The sequence below is a fragment of the Pituophis catenifer genome, unplaced genomic scaffold (assembly GCF_029215685.1).
Source record: "Pituophis catenifer annectens isolate HBS135680 unplaced genomic scaffold, rPitCat1.0.hap2 SCAF_4, whole genome shotgun sequence".
Classification (NCBI taxonomy): domain Eukaryota; kingdom Metazoa; phylum Chordata; class Lepidosauria; order Squamata; family Colubridae; genus Pituophis; species Pituophis catenifer.
The window spans coordinates 111469073-111491845 of NW_027256884.1; the positions used below are offsets into that span (position 1 = coordinate 111469073).

Sequence of the window (22773 nt, forward strand, 5' to 3'; positions counted from 1 at the left end):
GATTTTGCAGTATCCTTCCCCTGCCATGCCCACCAAACCATGCCTACCAAGCCACACCACACCACACCCACCAAGCCACGCCCACAGAACCGGTAGTAAAAAAAATGTTGAATTCCACCACTGCTTTCTACCATTCAAGCAAGCTATACATGGCAAAGAAAGAAGAAAAGGTGCCCCTTTGAAGTGTATGCACCCAGAGAGATGGCACGAATTGGTTCTATGATGCCTCTCTGTTTATTCCCTCTTTGTGCAAAAAAGTAAGCCCTAAACTTGTATTGTTAAAATACATTTTAAAATCCATGTTATAGTTGCACAGATGCTTGCCCAAGCATTTCTCCAAGAACTTCAGTGCTGAACATACTATCCAGCATGTGTACAATATCAGGGGAAGTATATGATATCTCTGGTGAAATTTGATTGTATATTCTTGCAGCATTGAGTGCTATACAAATAAAAGTGGTAAATACTTTTGATACATTTTGCTCTCCTTATGTGAGGGTGGGAAAGCCTCTGAATTGTTCAGAACAATATAAGAACTTGAAGTGCAAATTAAATAGACAGATGGCATTGACTAATCAGCGCTTTGAAGTCTACTAATAGTGAGAACTCAGTTTGGTTGCTAAGATCCAGTTAGTTACATGTATAAGTCACATTTCATCAAACAAATCTTGAATTAATCATGTTCAGAAGGTTTGTTTTTAGAGAAATTGTTCTGTGAATCTGAAAATTAGGCAATGAAATAAAAAAAGTGAAGGCAGCCATCTGCTTGATAGAATTATATCTTTTTTTTTTCCAAAAGGATCTTGACTTTGCCATCTTGGTATAAGGGCTACTGAAAGCACATATACAGGATAAAAATATTTAATACAGATGGCTTAATAGGAGAATTGAAGCAATGCTAAAACTAATATATGAGTTGTTCATTCAGCCTGTGTTAAGATAATGGTCTTTAGATTGGCTTGTTATGAATCCCCTATATATTTTTAAATTCAACAAGGAAGACCAAATTGAGAAAATGAAAAAGTCAATAATCATGATGTATCAACATATGGTTATTTGTGGGATACTATCGGTGTAGAAATGCTAGCTTTTAATGATTTCAGTTGAAGTCTTGCTCTAACATAATATTTTCATGGTTGTACCATGGGAAAAAGTAGATGGATTTTTGATGAAAGTATTTCCCCCTTCTGCCCTGTAACATATGTGCCATAATTTGCACAGCTCACAGCTGTTAAGGTTCCTAATTCATCTGGAAAAAAATCTCATTAAATAAATTCAGTCCTAAGTGTGTTGCAACCACCCAGTTCATGGATTTGCAAATGTGCATGACATGTACAGATTTTATCCTTAATATATGATGGGTAATTTAACAAGGTCAGTTTAAGCAGAATCAATTGCTAGTGCTTGGGGATGAATAATTCAAATATCTAGGTAGGACCAGAAAAATCTGGTGCCAAACCAGTGAGAAATAGTCTTAGGATGGAATGTGTATAGACATAAGTATGGGAATGCAAACACTTTTTAAATATATTTTTTCCTTGCTGTTGTGGCTTAAAGTTGTGAATTAGATGTTTTGAATTTAGAAGGCCATGGTGACAGTGCTGAGATAGCAGACATCTTTTCTTTCTGTATCTCCTAGGATTTTTCTTGTTTCTGGTTCTTGCCTCTGACTGCTTGAGTGAAAGCCAACACATGATGTAACTGCAAGCTACCACTTTGTCTGCTGTGGCTGGTTAATTGCCTGAATTGATAAGAGGAATAATCTGTGATAATTCACCCCTGATTATATTAACTGCACACATGCAAACAATGGGCTGAAGTTTTCAAAGAGAACTGGTCAACTTGCCTCTTTGCTGCCATTGTTTCTCCAAATATGAAAATCGAGTTGCAATTCAGGGAAAGTATAGAAATATTAAAATGAAGCAGAGCCCTTTCTTCTAATTCATTGTACATGTTTTGACATTTTTATTTTTTCAAATAAATGTAGGTATAATTATTGTATTAGTCATTTATTTCCTCTCTTGCTTATCCTCATCTTTTTTCTTCTCATCGCTGTTTTTCCACTGTCAAAAAGAAAATGTGTTCCATTTTTTAAAAACAGAAGGTTCAGTTGGTACCTTTTCTTTCTCAAAAGCTTCTAGAAATGTTTTGATTCCTTTGAGGCTCCTCAAGTTTCTAGCAGTATAATACACCTGCTGTTCCCTCGTAGGAATGCCAAAAATACAAATAAGGTCACTAAGTAAGTTGTCTGAAATGTATTCAGTTAGAAAAGGTATAAGTGTTATAAATAAAAGAAATATATATATTGTCTTTCAGAGTTTAGTTAACTTGTTTACATGGAACCTTTAGAACAGAGGTCTTCAAACTTGGCAGCTTTAAGACTTGTGGACTTCAACTCAAATTCAACTCAAACTCAGTTCAAATGCATAGCTGGCTGGAGAATTCTGGGAGTTGAAGTCCACAAGTCTTAAAGCTGCCAAGTTTGAAGACCTCTGCTTTAGAAAGTAGAATTTGCTTTTGGGGTGAGAGTGTGCTCCAAAGTAGGCATCAGGTTTCCATGGGCCTTTAAAGTAATGATTTCTTTGGCATGTGTTTGGTTAGTGAGAACCTCTGAATACAAGCAGGACATACAGGTAGTCCTCAACTTACGACCAGAATTGGAACCTGATTTTTCAGTGCTAAGCAAGAGAGTTCTTAAGTGAGTCGCATCTGATTTTATGACTTGTTTTCCTATGGCTTTTAAACGAATCAGTGTAGTTGTTAAGTGAATCACACAGTTGTTAAGCATATCTGGCTTCCCCCATTGACTTTTCTTGTTGGATGCCAACTGGGAAGGTCACAAATGACGATCACATGACCTCAGGACGCTGCAACTGCTGTAAATATGACTCGATTGCCAAGCATCTGAATTTTAATCAAATGATCGTGAGGATTCTACAACAGTTGTGTGAAAAACAATCATAAGTTACTTTTTTTCAGTGCTGTTGTAACTTCAGTCACTTAAATGAACTGTTACCTGTAACCTGCGGATTACTGATTATGAATGTTCATGCTTACATCATCTATTACCTATGCATATGTGTGACTATTTCATTTTTTTACCCTTTCCTGAAATATATGAATATGAGTGCATTATTTTGTCTGTAGAGGAGATCCTACGGTGAACATTGTTAAATAAATACTACAGTAAGCCTTGATTATTGGTCTTGAGGGTCCAGTGTTTGATTGCACATTAGCATCCTGAATGCTTCAGATCCTGCAACAGTCATAAGAACAAAGACCAGTCATAAATCACTTTCAGGGCTGTTGTATCTTAGAGCAGTCATTAAATTGATGGTTGTAAGTTGAAGGCTACCTCTACAACCAACAACCCTTTCTTCTCTATTTTTGTTTCTAGTATATCCTATGGAATTTAGGGGGCTATAACTAGCTACTTCCTTGCAAAATTGTCTTTAGGAGAACAAATACTGTAATAAGATCCATGTATGCCAATAGCAGTTAGTCTACTTGCTTACCTGCCTGCGTGTTGTTACTTGTTGGGAACTGGCTCATATTGATAGGTGGGCTGATTGCTTCCAAGACAGATAACTTGTTGCTGAATATGAGGTTAGCTGATTGTCAGAATAGAAAGCCTTTTTATAGGGAACATTTGACTGGAGCTGGGTTTGGGGAGATTCACTATTTCCTTTACTGTAAATGAATGCATAGGAAATAATGAATTAGTTGTATTAGGCCTAGTTATTCACTAGCTGCCAATATGGCAAATGACCCAGGCATGGCCACTGGAGGTGATATCTATTAGTTCTATTTTAGTAATCATAAGCCATGGAAGGGACTTATTTCTTATCAGAGAGGCCCCTGAATTGTATCCCAAACTTTGACGAAACAATGTGGCTAGCGAAACGATTTCACTAGCCAGATGAAAGTATTGGGCAAACACCTTCAGAATCAATCATGAAATCCTCTTTTGTGTACTGACTTGTGCTGGACAAAACCTGGCTGTTCATTAAATTGTGCATTAGGATACCATCTTGTAGCTTGTATTGTATTGATATTGTAAGCAATGGAAACAAACGCAGCTCTTGGCATTGTTGGTGGAGTATGGTTTGTCTAAGAGTAAAAGAACATTTTGTTTTATTGTACATCAAAGGCTTAGGAATCCTTGTTTCCTCATGAGTACACAATTCTTTCCCGATTTAAAATGATCATGCACTAACAGTTAGATAAATATGGCCTGTTTGTGCTCATTGTATATTTTTCTTGCTAGTTTAGGCTCTCCTTGACCTTCCCATACAGTATCCAATGCTTGATATACTTGTGCTCTGATTGAATCCGTTGTGACAGCTGGTGTTACAATGACCCTTATCTGTTTGCTTGTTTGCTGGGCTCTATTATTAATCATCTGTGTGGGTGAGGTGTCTGCCTGGATGAAGCTATCAGCAAATAGATCAGCTTTATATTTGATTTGACCAAACTGCACTTCTTTTTATAGAAGGTTTCTGATTAATGCCGAGACTTGGCAAACACTGAGCTTTTTGTGTGTTCACTGATGTTACTCGTTTCCTTATTTCTGAAAGTTTATAGAGGAAATGAAAATCTTCCCAAAGGACATTTTCAAAGACTGCATGGGAGTCAGCATTTTTTTTTTTTTTGGTACAAAGAAAGGGACTGCTTCAAACATAATCAATGTGTTATGGATTTCAAGTGTTCCTAAAAGTTTCACTAGTTTACTCTAGTGTTCTATAAGAGGCTCCTCTTTTTCTTTAATAATAAAAAAAAGAGTTAGTAGTGATGGCAATAATAAAATCATTATATTGAGGGAGAAGAAATAATGACTTTCTTAAAGTTATTTAGCTATATTTTTATTTACTACGGTATATGGAAATAACAGGCATGTTTTTTAGCTGCTATGCAGTACTCCTTGACTTATGACCGCAATTGGGATTGAAATTTATACCACTAAGTGATGTAGTTAAGTGAGCTGTGCTCAATTTTACGATCTTATTTTCTGGAATTGTTAAACGAATCACTACAGTCATTGAGAGATGTTAAGGGAATCCAGCTTCTCTCACTGACTGCTTGTCGGAAGTTCCCTGGGAAAGTTGTAGATGCCAATCATTGACCTTGGGATGCCGCAACAATTGTAAATACATGCCAGTTGCCAGAGTGCCCAAATTGTGATCATGTGACCACAGGATGCTGTAATGGTTGTAAGTACAAAGATGCTGTAAGGTTATAATTCACTTTTTTCAACACTAAATAAATGATTGTAAGTTGAGAACTACTTGTAAGAACTATTAATGCCAAACAGTTCAGGTTAGTCATTAGTCATGTTTCCTTCTTTTTTAAAAATGCAGTAGTTAGTCTTGTCCTGTTCTTGTTCTTCTTTTTAGCAGTCTCTTTGTCCCATTTCACTGCATTATTCTCCATTCTTTGTGGATTATAAACCCAATTTCCAAGAGACCTGTAGTTTGACAAAGGTGGGTGTAGAACTATCACTGACGCTTTGTTTTGGCATTATGTCATTAGATTAATAAAGTGATCATTGCTTCATATTGGTCCATCTGGCGATAGGTATTAAAATTACAAGATGAAAATAAACACATTAGTGCACATAATACAAACATGACATTTATTTAGAAACATGGAAGGGCTCTATTGCACAATTGGCTTCTATTTTAATGTCCTTGATCAGATGATACCACAGTGTTTATTCCAGGGGTGAAATGCTACCGGTTTGGACCAGTTTGGGCGAACTGGTAGTAAAAAATGCTACTGGTTTGACCGAACCGGTATTTCCAACGATCAGCTGGGCGACAATCAGCTGTGACATGCGATTTATATTAGCTAGAATCTTCAGATTTCCTGCTTTCTAGCTAATCTAAATTGCGTGGCAGAGTGGATTCCCCCCCCCTTGCTGTTCTACTTACTTTTGCAGACTCGGAAGGTTTCAAAATGTTCCTTTTTTAGTGCTGTGTGGGTGCGCCTCAGGTGCGCATGTGCACGCGAAGCACGTGCTCAGTAGCAACTCACAGAACAGGTAGAAGACTTCAGAGGATTTCACTGCTGGTTTATTCTCACTCGATACCATAGACGTTTTCTTTTGTTTGCTATTTAATGCTTTCATTATGATCATTTCTAGGACAACACCTTTTTGAAAGTTTCTTTTTATTTTCAGTATTTGATTTTAGATTTTTTTTTTTCATACTGACCGCTGAGCAACTAATTCTTGGAATTGCATGCCAGCTGAGAAAACGCTTTCAGGGTAACTTAAATAAGTAGGTAGTCAAGTCAAAGGTCAGGATATTGCATGACAACAAGACCGCAAAGGAATGAATTTAATAAGACAATGGTTGCTTTACCATGAAGATGTATTATGTGGAAATCCTTGTTCTGTGCAAGACGCTTAGTTTGTATTTAAGAACACATGATGAGAAATGTACATGGACACGGATAATTTCTTGATCCATTCATTTTTAAAAAAATCTTTTAATTGCTTAATTAGGAAACCAAGTTGTCATGCTATAAAGCACTATTGGTGTCATCTTTATTTCTAAGAAGGGTCTTGGAACCCTTAAACTTCCATGGAAAAATAAACAATGGATGGCAATTGCACATTTCTTTGTAAATGTGTGCAAAGGGTCATTCTGCTGGGTGGGGAGATAGAGCAGGGGTCTCCAACCTTGGTAACTTTAAGACTTGTGGACTTCAACTCCCAGAATTCTTCAGCTAGCTTTGCTTCAACTCTGGGAGTTGAAGTCCGCAAGTCTTAAAGTTGCCAAGGTTGGAGACCCCTGAGATAGAGAGATGTCAAAGAATATTCTGATATATTGGTACTTTATGATCGTTTCTTGTAAAAGGCCGTCTCGTGCTGTCTAACTTCTAAATGGTCCTACTAGATTGATGTAATTCCAGAAATAAGGACAAAGTCATACATGAGGCCAAAATTATCAGTAAAAGTTATCAGTAAAAACAATGACATCATACAATTTGGTTTCTCCGAGTGATTTTTTTTTAAAAAAATTATTGGCTGAAAGCCACGTTGCTGTGGAATCAAATCGTGTGCCTGGATTCTGGGTTATTTCCAGGTGCTGCGGTAAACTTTTCAAGTGCTAAGATATCCTTGGTTCAGTTTCAAGCCGCAGCTGCTGTTGAAAAACATAACATAGCAGTTGCACACTTATTAAATTTTAGGAGTGGTTCATTAAAAGGCGATTTAGTTAATAATTTATTGATTCATATTCCTTGTTTCTTCATTTTTCCACCGTTAATTCCTTTAATGAGGTCTTTTGTTTATGAATCACTAATATTTGTGATTGAGTGGCTTAAAGAGTTTGCATCCAGTTTTGCTCCCTACACGGGTATGTTTAATATTTTGCAGAAGAAGACTGCACGTCAGTTATTTCTGCTTCTTCTCAGTATTTCCCATGGATTAGATAAAGCTGAATAATGTTGAAATAATAAATAATAATCTGTTTGGGCTTTCTACTTGGGCTTCCTTTACTTCTCCTGAGCTTATAGGATTCAAGGTTCTTCCAGACAATTAGACTCTCAACCCTTCTGAACCCAAGATTGTAGGGGCTATTTTGACAACTTTCAGATCCATCAACACAACCATGCTTATTGTGCACAGAACTCCCAGAGAACCGACAAGTCAATCATTACTTGTCTATTTTGGACTATGGCGCAGAGCCTCATCCTGCCTTCTCCAAACTGGGCCTAAACATGTATTCCCTTTCCTCCTTCACAAAAATAAAAGAGAACAATTAATGTGTTTATTGGCAAGAGCTCTACTGCTTTCCAAGCTTTTAACGCAATTCAGCATTTGGACTTCTTTGCCTAATCATGCAGGCATACTGCCATAAATGGATCCCAGAATCCTTTCATTAAAAGCATCCAAGCACAAAACTTTGCAGCATTCATGACCTTGAAATGGCGGCTTCCTGCTCATCAATACAGAGATATTTTGAATGTGCTCAGCATTGCAATGTCGCATAATCCATTGAATGGTCATCTTGCTCCACTACCAAGGTTGCATTTTCTGTCAAGACTTAACCTTTTCTTCTCTTGAAGAGGGTATATAAGAGCAGAAGATACAGTGTGTGTGTTTTTATATATTTTTGAATTGCATGCTTTATTTCCTATGCTTGTTCTTCATTTTCCTTCTCTCCCTGTGACCAAATTATGGTTTTAGGCTTAATACTGGAATCTGGCAACTTTGCCTTTTGTATTCTTACAAAAAAAAAAAAAAACAAAGCTTATGTGGCAGAATGTTTTGGATAGGAACAACAGGAATAGATTACATCAAAAGCTGCAGCATATGTCCATCTTTAATTTTGGGATTCAGATGCTAATTATTGCAATAGCATGAAAACTGACACTTGTGCAAATAATAAATGAGAGCGCAAGGTTGAATGAAACAGTAGGAAAGGAAGGTTTGGATTGCTTAAGAACATGGGTGTCAAATTTGCTGTGTCACGTTGTCACCACATGACATTTTGCGATGTTTTCCCCATTTGTGGAACATTGTGGAGTGGGCATGGCCTGCGTGTGACACATCTGGTTTACGGGCTGCCAGTTTGACACTCCTGCAGTAAGACCATTGATACGACTGACTTAATTTGGCTGAGCTGATAGGTGAAACTCGTACTGATTTGGGGGCTTTTTTTAAAAAAAAAAAAGCATGCAGACGCTTCACTAATTAACATGTTCTCTGGCTTTGGCTTTAAGAAAATATGTTTCTTAGGAGTCCATCTCAACCCTTTTTTCCATTATTTATTTGGAAAATATTTTTAGAAATCATTTTATGTTTACAGATAGTATCAGTAACAATGGCAACATACAACTGTAGAATATCTGAGCATATACCTGTCGATTCGGGTTAATGTCAGGGTTCCAAGTAACACCCCCAATGAAAGAAGACTCCGAGGCTTGAAGTTCCTCAAAGTTCCATTTTATTAGAAATATCATATTGGCGCAACTGGGAAAACCCGAATCTGAAAGCTTCCAGGTTTTCCCCACCCAAAGGAAAGTCCAGGTCCCTACCCAGCACCCACATGTCCATCACATAGTCCAATCAAAGCACCTTCCCATCTGGAGATGCCTCCTAGTCACACCCTTGACTCTCTGAGAAAGGAATGTTATTATGACTATATATCACCCCTGCTCCATACAGTCCCCCCTCCCAGTTTCCCATGTTTGTGGTCACTAAGAATCAACAGTGACTTGATGGCATGTACTATAATCAATTAATCAAAGTAGTTACTAATCTCCTTGGTTATGTTCTTTGGTTTCAATGTGTATTAATTATAGAAAGGAAAGTTAGAGGGAGCTATTTTTAGGTCAGTGTGGTTGGACATTCACATTGCCTTTCATATTTGTCCACATTGTTTATTTTTTTATGAATGCTTACCTTTGATTTTATTGAAAGCCTTGGAAAGACCTATTGTTGCTTTGCCCAGTCAAGAACAGAACTTCATATATGATGTCCTAGATCAAGGGTCTCCAATCTTGGCAACTTTAAACCTGGAGCTATGCTGGCTGGGGAATTCTGGGAGTTGAAGTCCTCCAGGCTTAAAGTTGCCAAGGTGGAAGACCTCTGTCCTAGATCCAGCCAACAAATCGGGAGTTATCTAGACTGAGTCCACCCTCTATTGTTTCTTGAGGAATTAAAAATCTGTTTTTTTCCTGGTACTTCCTTTGTTCAAAGGGGATTATATGAGAGAGGCTACTTGGAGGCAAAGGGGAAGGGCCTCATTTCCATTACCTTTCAGCATGGAGTCAATTATTCATGTATCCAGTGTTGTGCTGAACCAGAAAGAGCTGGTCATAATTTATAATTTCTGATTAATACTGGAAGGAACAATTTGTCAAGCAAAGTCTAAAAATACATACTTAAACATATTGAACAACTAAGAAATGTATAATAAAAAGAGTTGTGAATGCTTTTTAGAAATCTTGGTTTTAATCATCTGAACTGAACGGCCCTGATACAACACAAATGAAGCAGTAGAATATTCCATGCATGTACTTTAAAAAAAAAAAAGAAGCCATAATAAGGGTTATTTAAGGATACTTCCTGTTTCTGAAGTAAGCGGCTGCTTGTTCTCAAAAGAAATCAGTAGGGCTATTTGAGAACGATTAGCTTGGGTAATACAGCCTTATTTTTTGGGGAGAATAATCTGTGTCAGGGTGGATTTGATTTAAATCGAATTGATTTAAATCACTAGTAAAAAGGCTTGATTTAAATCAACTCGATTTAAATCATAATTTTTAAAGAGCAACTGTCATCTCTGCTACTCCTTTGACCCACTGTTGACTCACCGATAGTCCCAGTGTTGCAGAATATACAGCCTCATGCTACATAACTAAGCTCCATTTCATGCTGAATAAACTAAATTATTTATGTATCTTAAATAGAAAACCATCTTATGATAGATTTTTACCCCAAAAGTTTTTTATTAAAATAAATTCGATAAAAATCAAAAAAATCCGATTTAAATAAAAAACATCCGATTTAAATAAAAAAATCTGATGGCCACACCCTTTTTCTGAATCATGAAAGGGATTTTGATTCTGGCAAGATGACATCAATTCAAACAGAGGTGGGTTTCAGCAGGTTCTGACCACTTCTGGAGAACCGATAGGGGAGTAGTTCGGAGAACCGGTAAATACCACCTCTGACTGGCCCCGCCCCCATCTATTCTCTGTGTCCCGAGTCCCAGCTGGTTGGGAGAAAATGGGGATTTTGCAGTAACCTTCCATTGGAGTGGGGAGGGAATAGAGATTTTACAGTATCCTTCACCTGCCACACCCACCAAGCCACGCCCACCAAGCCATGCCATGCCCACCAAACCACACCCACAGAACAGGTAGCAAAAAAATTTGAAACCCACCACTGAATTCAAAGCACTGGAATTATGTGTCAGTCTAAAATGTCTTTAGCTGTCACACAAAATGTGATGCTAACTCTAAACCGGATGAATGGATGGATGGGTTGATGGATGGACAGACGGACAGACAAGCAAGGGCAGAAATGTAAGATTGAGTTAAAGACCCCCAATCAGAGGTGGGTTTCAGCAGGTTCTGACCGGTTCTGGAGAACCGGTAGCGGAAATTTTGAGTAGTTCGGAGAACTGGTAGTAAAAATTCTGACTGGCCCCACCCCCATCTATTCTCTGCCTCCCAAGTCCCAGCTGATCAGGAGGAAATGGGGATTTTGCAGTAACCTTCCCCTGGATTAGAGAGGGAATGGAGTTTTTACAGTATCCTTCCCCTGCAATGCCCATCAAGCCATGCCACGCCCACCAAGCCACACCCACAGAACTGGTAGTAAAAAAATTTAAAACCCACCACTGCCTCCAATGCAGAATAAATAAGATTAAATTGTATATACAAGAATAACATTATCTAAGAAGCAGTTTATATGGGGGCTACAGGTAAGGGTATTTTTACCTTGTTTTTAGCAGTAGTGAGTGGAGGATTATGTTTCAGATTGCCACTTTCAGTTTTCTACTGCAGATTTTGAACTGCAGGATTCAAGCAAGTCTGCAATTTTTGTTAGACCCTGCCTTCAGGCTGGTTGGGGGGGAAAAAAAAGACATTTCAGCTTCAATTGGCATGTAATGGGATATGCCCATTAGTGTGGTCCTTCGCCACCCAGAGTCATTGAGAGTCGAAAGGCATACAGGTTTAATAAGTTTTAAATTAAATACAAGTTCAGTAAATCAAATTACTGCCATCCTTGTAAATAGAACAGATGTCTAGGTCAGGAATGCTTTCGAATCATAATCCAGGAAGATTCTGTGCTGTGAACAGCAGAGGGCAGGACTAACTGGAAAAGCCCTGTTAATATACGCCGATTCAAAATGTGAACTTCACTTCTGAATAGAGCCTTGTTCTGCCAAGGAATCTTTAAACATCTGGGATGAAAACTATAGATTCAGTGACATGATCTAAGGCGGCACATTTAGCATATGCAGGATACTGTCCAAGCTTGCTGGCCTACTTATTGACCCATGTAAACTATAACCTAAAGCAAACTTTACATACCTTTATAGCTGCATATAGCAGGGGAGTGTCATGCATAATGAGAAAATTGGGGTTTTTTTCCCCCAAGGGGGAAAAAAAATCATCATTGGAGTTAATGTGGTTTAGTGGTTAAGGTTTTGAACTGGGATTGAGGAGATTTGATTTCCCATAAAACCAGTAGTTTACTGATCCTCTAGTCTAGACATTTTTCTAGTTCTGTTAAAGTGAGGAGAATCCTCCACTTATATATACTATCTTTAAGTTACCAGAAAAAAATCTGAATATGGAAGAACCAATATTAATAGTTAATAATTAAATACATCAAATACTTTGGCCACCTAATGAGAAGGAAGGACTCACCGGAGAAGAGCCTAATGCTGGGAAAGATTGAGGGCAAAAGAAGAAGGGGACGACAGAGAATGAGGTGGCCGGATGGTGGAGTCACTGAACCAGTAGGAGTGACCTTAAATGGACTCCAAAGGATGGTAGAGGACAGTAAGGCCTGGAGGAACATTGTCCATGGGGTCGCGATGGGTCGGACACGACTTCGCAACTAACAACAAATTAAATACAACTACTTATTAAGTATCCAAGGACCATGAGTATTCCTCAGAACGTGTCTCCTTAGATCTTTGCAGTGCTCTAGCGGCTGAATTTCAAGAGGCAAGAACCAGGAAAAAAATGTTGCAACATTTCAATCCCATGACATGAACCAGGTTCAGAAGTTATAAAGTTCTTCATGTAGGTTTTAGCCACACTTTCTTGTAGAAATATATGGGCCACTTAGAACTTTCTTGTTTTGTCTAAGCAAATTCTGATCATCCATTGAAATTGTCTCTGCTCTTAATTCACATTATGATTTTGAGAAGAAAGTAAAATCAAATGGCAATATTTCTTGATTCCCCACCTCCTTATTATCTACTTGAAGGAAACTAGAAAGGGTTCATAGCATATAGGTGTTAGGATCATATGATCTATGATTTGGATCCAGATTGTATCCAAATCAAAGATCAACGACTTCACTTTCAGTACAAATTTGATTATTTCACTTAATTTCAGTACTGTATCTGGAGTGTAAAATAGATATCGATCTACAGTAATATCTCACAGTCCTTTATTTTCACTTGTTTATTAGTGGAAACAGCCAATAGATAATCAAACATTTGTAGGAATTATTGAATAATAAAGCACTGTGTTCTTTACAAAGCAGAAACAAGATGATAAATCTGGATTATTGCTGACTTGCAAGGCGGCTGCAGATAGTTGCTTTTCTGCCAGTGGATATGAGTCATATTCATGCTGAAGTTCATGTCCTTCCAGCACCAGCTGTCAGGGTTTCCCAAGTCAGCAATATTATTAGACCCCCTGAATATTCCAGCTGCACTCAGCAAGGGTTGCAACAAACACGGAGATGGTGAAGCTAGGAAGCAGCCAAACACAGCATGAGCCTCTCTACCCAGATCCTGAAAGGTTCTTTGGGTGGCCAGCTGTTCCCATTGCTGTCATTCCAACAAGCAGGAGCAAGCAAGGGAGGTTTAAGGGGTCTGGGAGCCATGTATAATAGTCAGATGCAAAGCAAGAAAAGGAAAGGAAAGTTATGTATAAAACTGGCTTGTTCCGATGATAACGCTTGATTTTGTGTGTCTTACAGGGTAGCAATAGCCAAATCAAAGTTAGATTAGAATCTGGCTTGTTTTTGAGGAAGATTTCTTTATAACTTTGGGGAAGGAGAAAACCGGAAAAAATTCATGGAATCCAGCTAACCCTAACCTTCCAGCTAATATAGAGAGTGTAATATCTTTGGTTAAATTTCAAGATCCATTTGTGCCTCCATAATTTGTAACAGCATCATGGACTACTTAGAATTGGTCTTATACAGTTTATTTTTATTTTATTTTATTTATTTCGTCAAGCATGTATTTTATGAAAGATACAAGTGTAAACATAATTATAAATACATGAAAAGAATACGAAGAAAAGAAAACATTAGGACAGGGACGGCAGGCACGCTGGTGTGCTTATGCACACCCCGTACAGACCTCTTAGGAATGGGATGAGGTCTACAGTAGACAGTCTAAGGTTAATGTTTTGGGGATTTGGGGAAGAAAAAAAAGTTAAGACGTTAACTCTCAGTTTTATGGACTCCAGTTTAGCAGACATGAAACCTCTGCGCATTGCCATGTTATGCCTACATAAAAAATCAATTTGCCTTATCGCACATCTATGTCAAATATCCATGAATAAAATCCTATTCATATTTAATAGACAATTGGTTAACTGGGGCTCCTCCCCATTAGGCAGTAAAATTAAGGACCGACTGTAATCTTTATCCGTAGATGTTATAAATGCCGATAATTAATGCAGGTGAATTAATAAATTTCTGTAGAAGACCAACACTGGATAAGAGCATTATATTCTGCGGGGAGGGGGTGGAAACAGGCTTCAATTTGACTCATAGATTATTCCTTTTGATTTTGCAACAGGGAAGGCTGCTTCTCCCCAATCAGTCCGGAGACATGTCCACTGGTACAGTCCTTCCTTTCTCCAGCTCGAGCATTCCTATTGGAAGGACATGTACAACTGAAGACGGGCCTGCAGACTCAGGAACGACACCTGTTCCTCTTTACTGACATCCTTGTGGTTGCTAAATCCAAGTAAGTTTCCTTGCGGAATATGTCCTCTTGATAACAGTCAACATCCCTTACTGTATTTTATGTTATGGGGTTGGCGGGAGGCTCAAAGTTGCTTTGCTTTGCTTACTAACATTTAGATTTCTTTAAATTATACAACAGGACATTAGATGCAAGCAGAAGGTTGGGTGGTTGAGGGGCTAAAGTTAGCAAAAATGAATAACCTTTGTTATTCTGTGTGGGTTTTCATTACTAACCAATGTGCTCATCTGAAAAAGAGAGGAGCCCCATTCGATTTATGACGAGGGCAGAAAGATTGAGTGAATGCTGTGAAATGTTTTTGCTTCTTCACAAGGTAAATAATCAAACAATGTGAAATTCTGGGTCATTAACTTGCAGGGGACTGGGAAGTCGGAGGACTCCAGTGCCTGTCACCTTTCAGTTTTCCTTCTACTTTGTTTGGCTTTAAAATTAAATGATGCTAGTGCTGTTAAGTAGTTGAATGTGGAGCTCCAAAAAAGCCCCTTCATTTATCTGTGTCTAACGTGACCTTTGAGAATGCTTCTTCAAACTAGTAACTACTGGTAGTAACTTCATAAATTGTAGCTTAATGAAAAAAGAAACCAATTCTTCTCTTGCTGTTGTACGGCCTTATACAGTCTTAAGTTACTGGAAATGGAAATATCCTTTTATGGTTTGCAAAGAGAGTCAGTCTAGCTGTGTTCTGCTAAGAATTTAGATTCGGCATTTATCTGTAGGATTACAAATATTTTCAGGGCTTCAGAAAATATGTCTTATCGGTAACATCACGTTAGATGTTTAACTGTGATTAAGGGGTCACATATCGTTGGGAGCACTGTTTGCTCAAACGTCTTCTCCATCCTTTCAGAGAAGTTTCGCCCCTCCCCAAACTTTTATAAAGGCAACCAGGTATTCACTAAACAGAGATATTAGATTAACTGAGAAACCCAAGTAGCTTTAACATTTACTTTGACCACCTACCACTGAAACCAGAGGAGAAGATGTTGGGAAGATGTTTCAGATTGCTCTTTTTTTTGGCAATTGAGATTATCACTGGAAAATACACATCATTCAAATATTTTTACATATAATTCAATACGCTGGGAGTGTTGAATGCATGGCTCGTCCCCATGTACTCATGGTACACACCATTCTCCTTCAGTTGACTGAACAAAATAAGAATTGCATTGTTGGATCGGTACTGTCTAGTCCTGTATTTTTTTAACAGTGGCCCTCCAAATGTTTTTATGAAGCTTATAAGTAGATTAATTATTAATCTATCCCCCAAATAATCATGGAAAGTTTCTATTTCGACTGTCCCCAGGTTTACATAATTGCTTTTTCATAGAGAAGAATGCATGGCCACAAGTTCAAGATAATCATTCAGCCTACCTCTCCTGATTCTTTGGCAAAAAAAGAGGTTTTTTATGGCTTTTCCTTCATAGGTTTTATGCATAACTGCACATGAATTGTCGCCCAAGTTTGTCTATAGCTATAAACATTGCAGTACAATGAGGTTGATATGTCAGAGTTCCAGTTCATAACTTTGATTTAATTCTGAATTGTCAGATGAATAATCGTAAGATCAGTGTCAAGCTTGAATGCACATAAACAGCTTATTCAGGCTCTGTTGTGTTTAGTAACATCTTCCAAACACTTTCTGTTAATTCAGAAGCACAAGGAAGACAAAACATTATGTACATGCTTACAAAACACTGCAGTTCCAAGAAACCTGTTTCTGAGATACAATCAGTGTTAAGGACCAGGGTTTTGTTTCTTTCAAACGAAATAAGAACTGATTTATATATCTGCTTACTTTCCCTGTTCCAGTTTTACTTTCCATAAGTGAACTCCAATTTCATTTGAACAGAAGGATTGGGGGTTTTTTTTGGTTCCAGTGCTATTCCTGAAACTGCTTTTCCTTGGGCAAAAAAAAATCAGCCACTGATGTCTAATGACATGTAATTATCTCCTAAAGCAATGACTGGATATATACAATGAAGCACTAAGCATAAGAGCCCTATCCTTCACAGGCTTTGCTAACAAAGTATTAATAAATTGCTTTGTGAAAAAAAAATTGTTATGTTAACAGGACTGGATGATCTTTCTAGGCAGACATTTTTGTTTTCACAGTTTTTATTTTAAGAACTGGTATTTTCTCTGATTTGCATGCTAATAAACATTGTTCTTTTGCCTTCTTTCCCTCTTGGAACATTTTACTCAAGTATTATAAATTATTATTTTTTTTTAGGTTAATCTCCTTTCATATCAGATCTTCCAATTCTGAGCGGTATAGGTAGTCCTTAACTTAGAACCACAACTGAAACTCGTTGTGAGTAAATTGCGGCAGTTGTTAAGGGAAATCTGCCTTTCCCCATTAACTTTGCTTGTCAGAAGCTTGGCTGGGAAGGTCACATGATGGTGATCACATGACCCTGGAAAGCTACAATGCTTGTGTCAGTTGCACAAATTTTGATCATGTGTCATGGTAATGCTGCGATGCTTGTCTGAGGAATGGTGGTATGGCACTTTTTTTTAGCGCAGTTGTAACTTTGAATAGTTGCTAAATGAATGATTGTAAGTTGAGGAATACCTATAGTTGACTTGCTAGGCAAGACATTGTGCAGCAGCTCAATCCAGAAGACAAAGTTTTGTTGAAAACAAAGTAAGTTAGAATGCCAGAAAAGGAAGCAGACTCATTCCATCATGACCAGTTTGGAGCAACTGAAGGCCATATCTCTGTACTCAGGCTTTCCTGTGCTTTTCAACACAGAAATCTTCCTTGCAGCCTCCAAGAGGGGATAGACCAAACTCAACCGCATCACGTGACGTACCATGATGTTTTTTTGCCTTTGTGGAGCCAACGTGGGCGTGGCCTGTGCGTGACACATACAGCCCGTAGGCCACCAGTTTGATACCCCTGGGATAGACAATCAGTTGTTTTTTTTTTCCCTCCCTTATTATCCTTAAAGACAAATGAGCCTCCCTCCCTTGGCCTTGTGAAAGTAGAAGGAGATATAATGACACCAATGTTTTAATTCATAAGTATCAGACTTCATGGAAGCATGAAGCTTCGTTCATAATTCTCCAGCTATTTGACTCCACATTCAGTAACTGGCTAATTGTTATTGCAGGAGTCATATCTACACAGGAGAACAATAGCTACAGAATCTAGAATGTGTCATGCTCAAGAGTGTAAATCCTAAATCTTTTTCTTGTATCTTTTGGGAAAATGGATTTTTGGCTGCTAATTTCCCATGCTGGAATGCAGAAGACATCTACTCTGGCTTATGTAATGGTCTTTCCTTCCAACCTTGCTAACATGAGCCCTCATAATTAGCCAATGTGAAGCCTTAAATGGTATATTTTAATCAAGGTTTCAACAAAGCAGTGTTTTAGTGCAACTTCATGAAGCAAGAGGCCACGTCTGGGTTCTGCATTAAAGCTGCCATGTTACATGAATTGTGGGAACCTTGGAAGGAAGAAAATAGTCTGTTTCCACATTTTAGACCAGGGGTCTCCAACCTTGGCAACTTTAAGCCTGGAGGACTTCAAATTCCAGAATTCCCAGAATTCTGGAAGTTGAAGTCCTCCAGGCTTAAAGTTGCCAAGGTTGGAGACCCCTGCTTTAGATTGTAGACAATGGAAGGGGGTCTTTCCCCCCTCTCAAAGATAGGCACTCCAATGATTGGAAGTCAAAACAGCTCTATGAGGCAAAACTTTTCCATATCTTTTCTATCTATCTCATAGAACCCCTGCTTTTAACCTCTACTTATTTGAGTGCATGCGCTTCATTTGAATTTTCACCCTTTATTTTCCTAAAAAAGGGATTAAATCCTTGAGAGATTACAAGAAAATTATATTCCTCTGGCCCATAATTGTAGAACGTGCTTCATCAATGTTTATTTGGACTTGAAAATCATTTATTGTCCTAATGGAGTGAGTACAAGGTAGACCTAGACTTACAACAGTTCGTTTAGTGATCAAGGTTACCACGGCACTGAAAAATGTGACTTAACATTTTTCACAGTTACGACCTTTACAGCATCCCCATGGTCATGTGATCAAAATTCAAATGCTTGGCAACGGGTTCATATTTATGACAGTTGCTGTATCCCAATCACCTTTTGAGACCTTCTGACAAGCAAGTCAGACCAAATCCTTGTCTGTCCAATCACAGTTGGCCAATAAAGAATTCTATTTCTATTAACTTGTCAAATGCATCCTCACTTAACAACTGTGGCGAGAAAGGTCGTAAAATGGGGCAAAGTTCTCTTAACAAATGTCTCACTTAAGAACAGAAATTTTGGGCTCAACCGTCCATCTCACCTAAGTTTCCCTAAGTGATTTTCTACATGGTCAAATAAGTGAGATACAGAGTAAAGATCTGTAAAAGCCATATTGGGGTATTAGCATAGGATTCTGCATCACTTCACCTCCCCCTCCCTGGAGAATTTCTAATCCAAAAACAATTGATTTGGAATTGCCAGAATGGAATTTAGGGGAATTGTGTCATAGAAGAAAAGTATTTGAATCTTCCTTTATTTCATGCAGGCAGCAGCTGCCAGTGAATTTTGTGCAGACTAGTATTTGCATCTGTGGATATTTGGGTTACTGCCAATTTCTCCGGGTGGTAGAACCTACTTACAACAAGATTGTTTAGAAAAATAGAAAAATAGAAGCATTATCAATATAAGCCAGTCCTCTGAAATCCTTAAAGTTTAAATGCATCCATATTTGAGACCTAAAGAGCTGCATGTGATTGATGGTAGATCTATGCTGTAGCTTAGAACACATTTTGAGTTATTCATCCATAACTCTAAGGATGAATAATTTGATTTTTGTTTCAGATTGCACCTGTTTCTTTCTGGCCTGCTAATATTAATTTTAAAAACTCCAAAATAAGAAGGTTTTAACTGGAATTTAAAATAGGAAGCTACAATAAACATAATGAAACATACTTTGGTAAAAAGAATTTCAGTCTTTCCTAAGAGACTAGTAGTCAGTTTAGGGCAGGGGGGCTCTAGAAATTTTACTTATTTATTTATTTATTTATTTATTTATTTATTTATTTATTTATTTATTTATTTATTTATTATTTTGTCGCATTTCTATGCCGCCCAACTCCCAAGGGACTCTGGGCTGCTTACAACAAAGAATAAAACAATGCGAACAATCCTATAAAAAATGTTAAAAAGAAAAACATTAAAACATTAAAAACTTTAAAAACCTTAAAACACATGCACTCCAATTCTAAGGTGACCAGATTTTAACATTGGTAAAGAGGGACATTGTGGGCGTGGCTTATTTTGTGGGCGTGGCTAGCTGGTCATGTGACTGGGTGGGCGTGGCTAGCTGGTCATGTGACCGGGTGGCCATGGCTATGTGTATAGGGTAAGGTGAACAGATTTTAACATTGGTAAGAGGGACACCATTGTGGGCGTGGCTTATTGTGTGGGCATGGCTTGGAGGCCATGTGACTGGGTGGGCGTGGCTAGCTGGTCATGTGACCGGGTGGCCATGGCTATGTGTATAGGGACTACTCAGAGGGCTGGAAAGTCATTTCTGACAGGTCCTCACACTTTTGACTGGTCCTCACACTTATGACCATCCTCACATTTATGCCCGTGCAGCATTCTTAACAACCATGTCACTCATTTCACAACTGCTTCTCTTCACCATGGTGATAAGATAGGGAAAAAAACGTAAAATGTGAGGACAGTCGTAAGTTCGAGGATTGGTCAAAAGTGCGAGGACCAGTCAAAAATAACTTTTTCAGCCCTCTGAGTAGTCCATATGCACAAAAGGACTAACCAGAGAGCTGAAAAAAGTCATTTCTGACAGGTCCTCACACTTTTGACTGGTCCTCACACTTATGACCATCCTCACATTTATGCCCGTGCAGCATTCTTAACAACCATGTCACTCATTTCACAACTGCTTCTCTTCACCATGATGACAAGTTAGGGCAAAAATGTAAAATGTGAGGACAGTCATAAGTTCGAGGACTGGTCAAAAGTGCGAGGACCAGTCAAAAATAACTTTTACAGCCCTCTGAGTAGTCCATATGCACAAAAGGATTAACCAGAGGGCTGAAAAAAGTCATTTCTGACAGGTCCTCGCACTTTTGACTGGTCCTCACACTTATGACCATCCTCACATTTATGCCCGTGCAGCATTCTTAACAACCATGTCACTCATTTCACAACTGCTTCTCTTCCCCATGATGACAAGATAGGGCAAAAATGTAAAATGTGAGGACAGTCATAAGTTCGAGGACTGGTCAAAAGTGTGAGGACCAGTCAAAAATAACTTTTTCAGCCCTCTGAGTAGTCCATATGCATTAAAGGATTACAGCAATAGAGAGGGATGAAGGAATGGAAATTAGAGTAGGAGTGAGGGTAAGAGAGGGAGGAAGAGAGGAGGAGAAGGAGAAAGAAAGAGGAAGTAGGGAGGAGAAAAAGAGGGTGGGGGGAAGAGAAAGTAAGAAGGAAAGAAAAGAGAGAGGTGGTAGGTTTGAGGAGAAAGATTGCTGTACAATAAAAAAGATGAAAGGGAAGAAAGCCAACCCCAAGCAAATATAAAGATATTAAGATAAAGAATGAATTGTTAAACTTTAAAGAATAAAAGAGAACAAATATGAATAAATAGCAATAATTAGAAACACACATACAAACATACAATGTATTTTCTTTGAACAGAATATTTGGCTGGTTCACAAATTTAAACAGCGGTTAGTCATTTCAATTAAATTTACAATTTCTATATTTCCTTTTTGCCATATTTATTCCTCATCTATTTTTTAAAAAAACCAATATTACCCTTCATCCTCATCTCTAATCTTAATCAAATTCAATTTTTCCCTTCTATTCTATATTATACCCCTTCCCATTGTCATCTATTTTTATATCCATCCTCACATTGTTTAATTATGTAATTATGTAATACAGTTGTTTAATACAAATTCAACATTTTAATATAAATCAATTAGTTATAAAACTATCTTTTTTGTATATTAATCAATATGAACATGAATATTCCAATTATTTCCATGCAATCCAATTTCTTGCAAATCAATTAATTATATTTACCAATAATAATAAACCAAATAATTTCTCCCATATATTCCTCCGAACCACAACTTAACCATTTCTGCTTTCAACACAATATACAATTAATAGTATCTCAATTATTACAATTCCCTAGTTAAATACAGCTTTTTTTCCTTTGTGTTTTAAAATCTTGAACTCTCCTCCTAAATTTCCCATGTTTGCAGTTTTTCACCTACCTTTTTTGGGGAGGAAAAATAAAAATAAAAATAAATCTCTCTCTGCCTCATTTTGTCATGCTGCACCAAAGACCCTGGTTTCGGTTTCGTTTTCGTTTCTGAAGCTTAGCTAGGGGAAAAAAAAACTGCTTTACACTGATTGCCTGTAGGGCGGCCCTTTGAAGCCCCGGGCAAGAGTTTAAACAGTTTTTTTTTCTTCTAGCCATCAGCTGGGGCTCAAGAAAAATCGGGACTTTTTTGAAACGCCGCGGGACGTGGGACAAATTGCTCAAAAGCGGGACTGTCCCGCCAAAAGCGGGACGTCTGGTCACCTTATCCAATTCGTGGCTGGGTCTCGCAAGATCATTATAATGAGATCAACGGCCCCAGGCCTGCCGGAAGAGCCAGGTCTTCACCGCTTTGTGGAAGGCCAATAGGGTGGGGGCGGTCCGGACCTCAGGAGGTAATTGGTTCCAGAGAGCTGGGACAGCCACAGAGAAGGCCCTCCCCTGCGGGCCCGCCAGCTGACATTTATTTATTTATTTTATTTATTTCGAATTTATATACCGCCCTTCTCCCGGAGGACTCAGGGCTGTGTACAGCCACAAATAAGAAACATAAAATACAAACATTAAAAACAATTAAAAGAATATATATCTATTTGGTCCCATAATTTAAAAAGTGACAAACCAATTAAAAACATTTTAAAAAAATTTTAAGCCAGCCCGGCTTGCTGGAAAAGGAAAGTTTTAAGGGCACGGCGGAAGGCACCAAGGTCTTGGATTCTCCTTATCTCTGGGGGCAGCTGATTCCAGAGGGTAGGTG

The 22773-nt window shown here is 38.2% G+C and overlaps 1 protein-coding gene across 1 annotated transcript in view; it reads left to right on the plus strand.

The window, feature by feature from the left end:
- Positions 1-22773, plus strand: part of ARHGAP20 (Rho GTPase activating protein 20) — a 94589-nt gene that overhangs the window by 40345 nt on the left and 31471 nt on the right. Inside the window, exon 3 of the mRNA XM_070943925.1 lies at positions 14514-14684. Within this exon, the coding sequence (XP_070800026.1) occupies positions 14514-14684 (171 nt within the window). The remainder of the gene's footprint in view (positions 1-14513; positions 14685-22773) is intronic.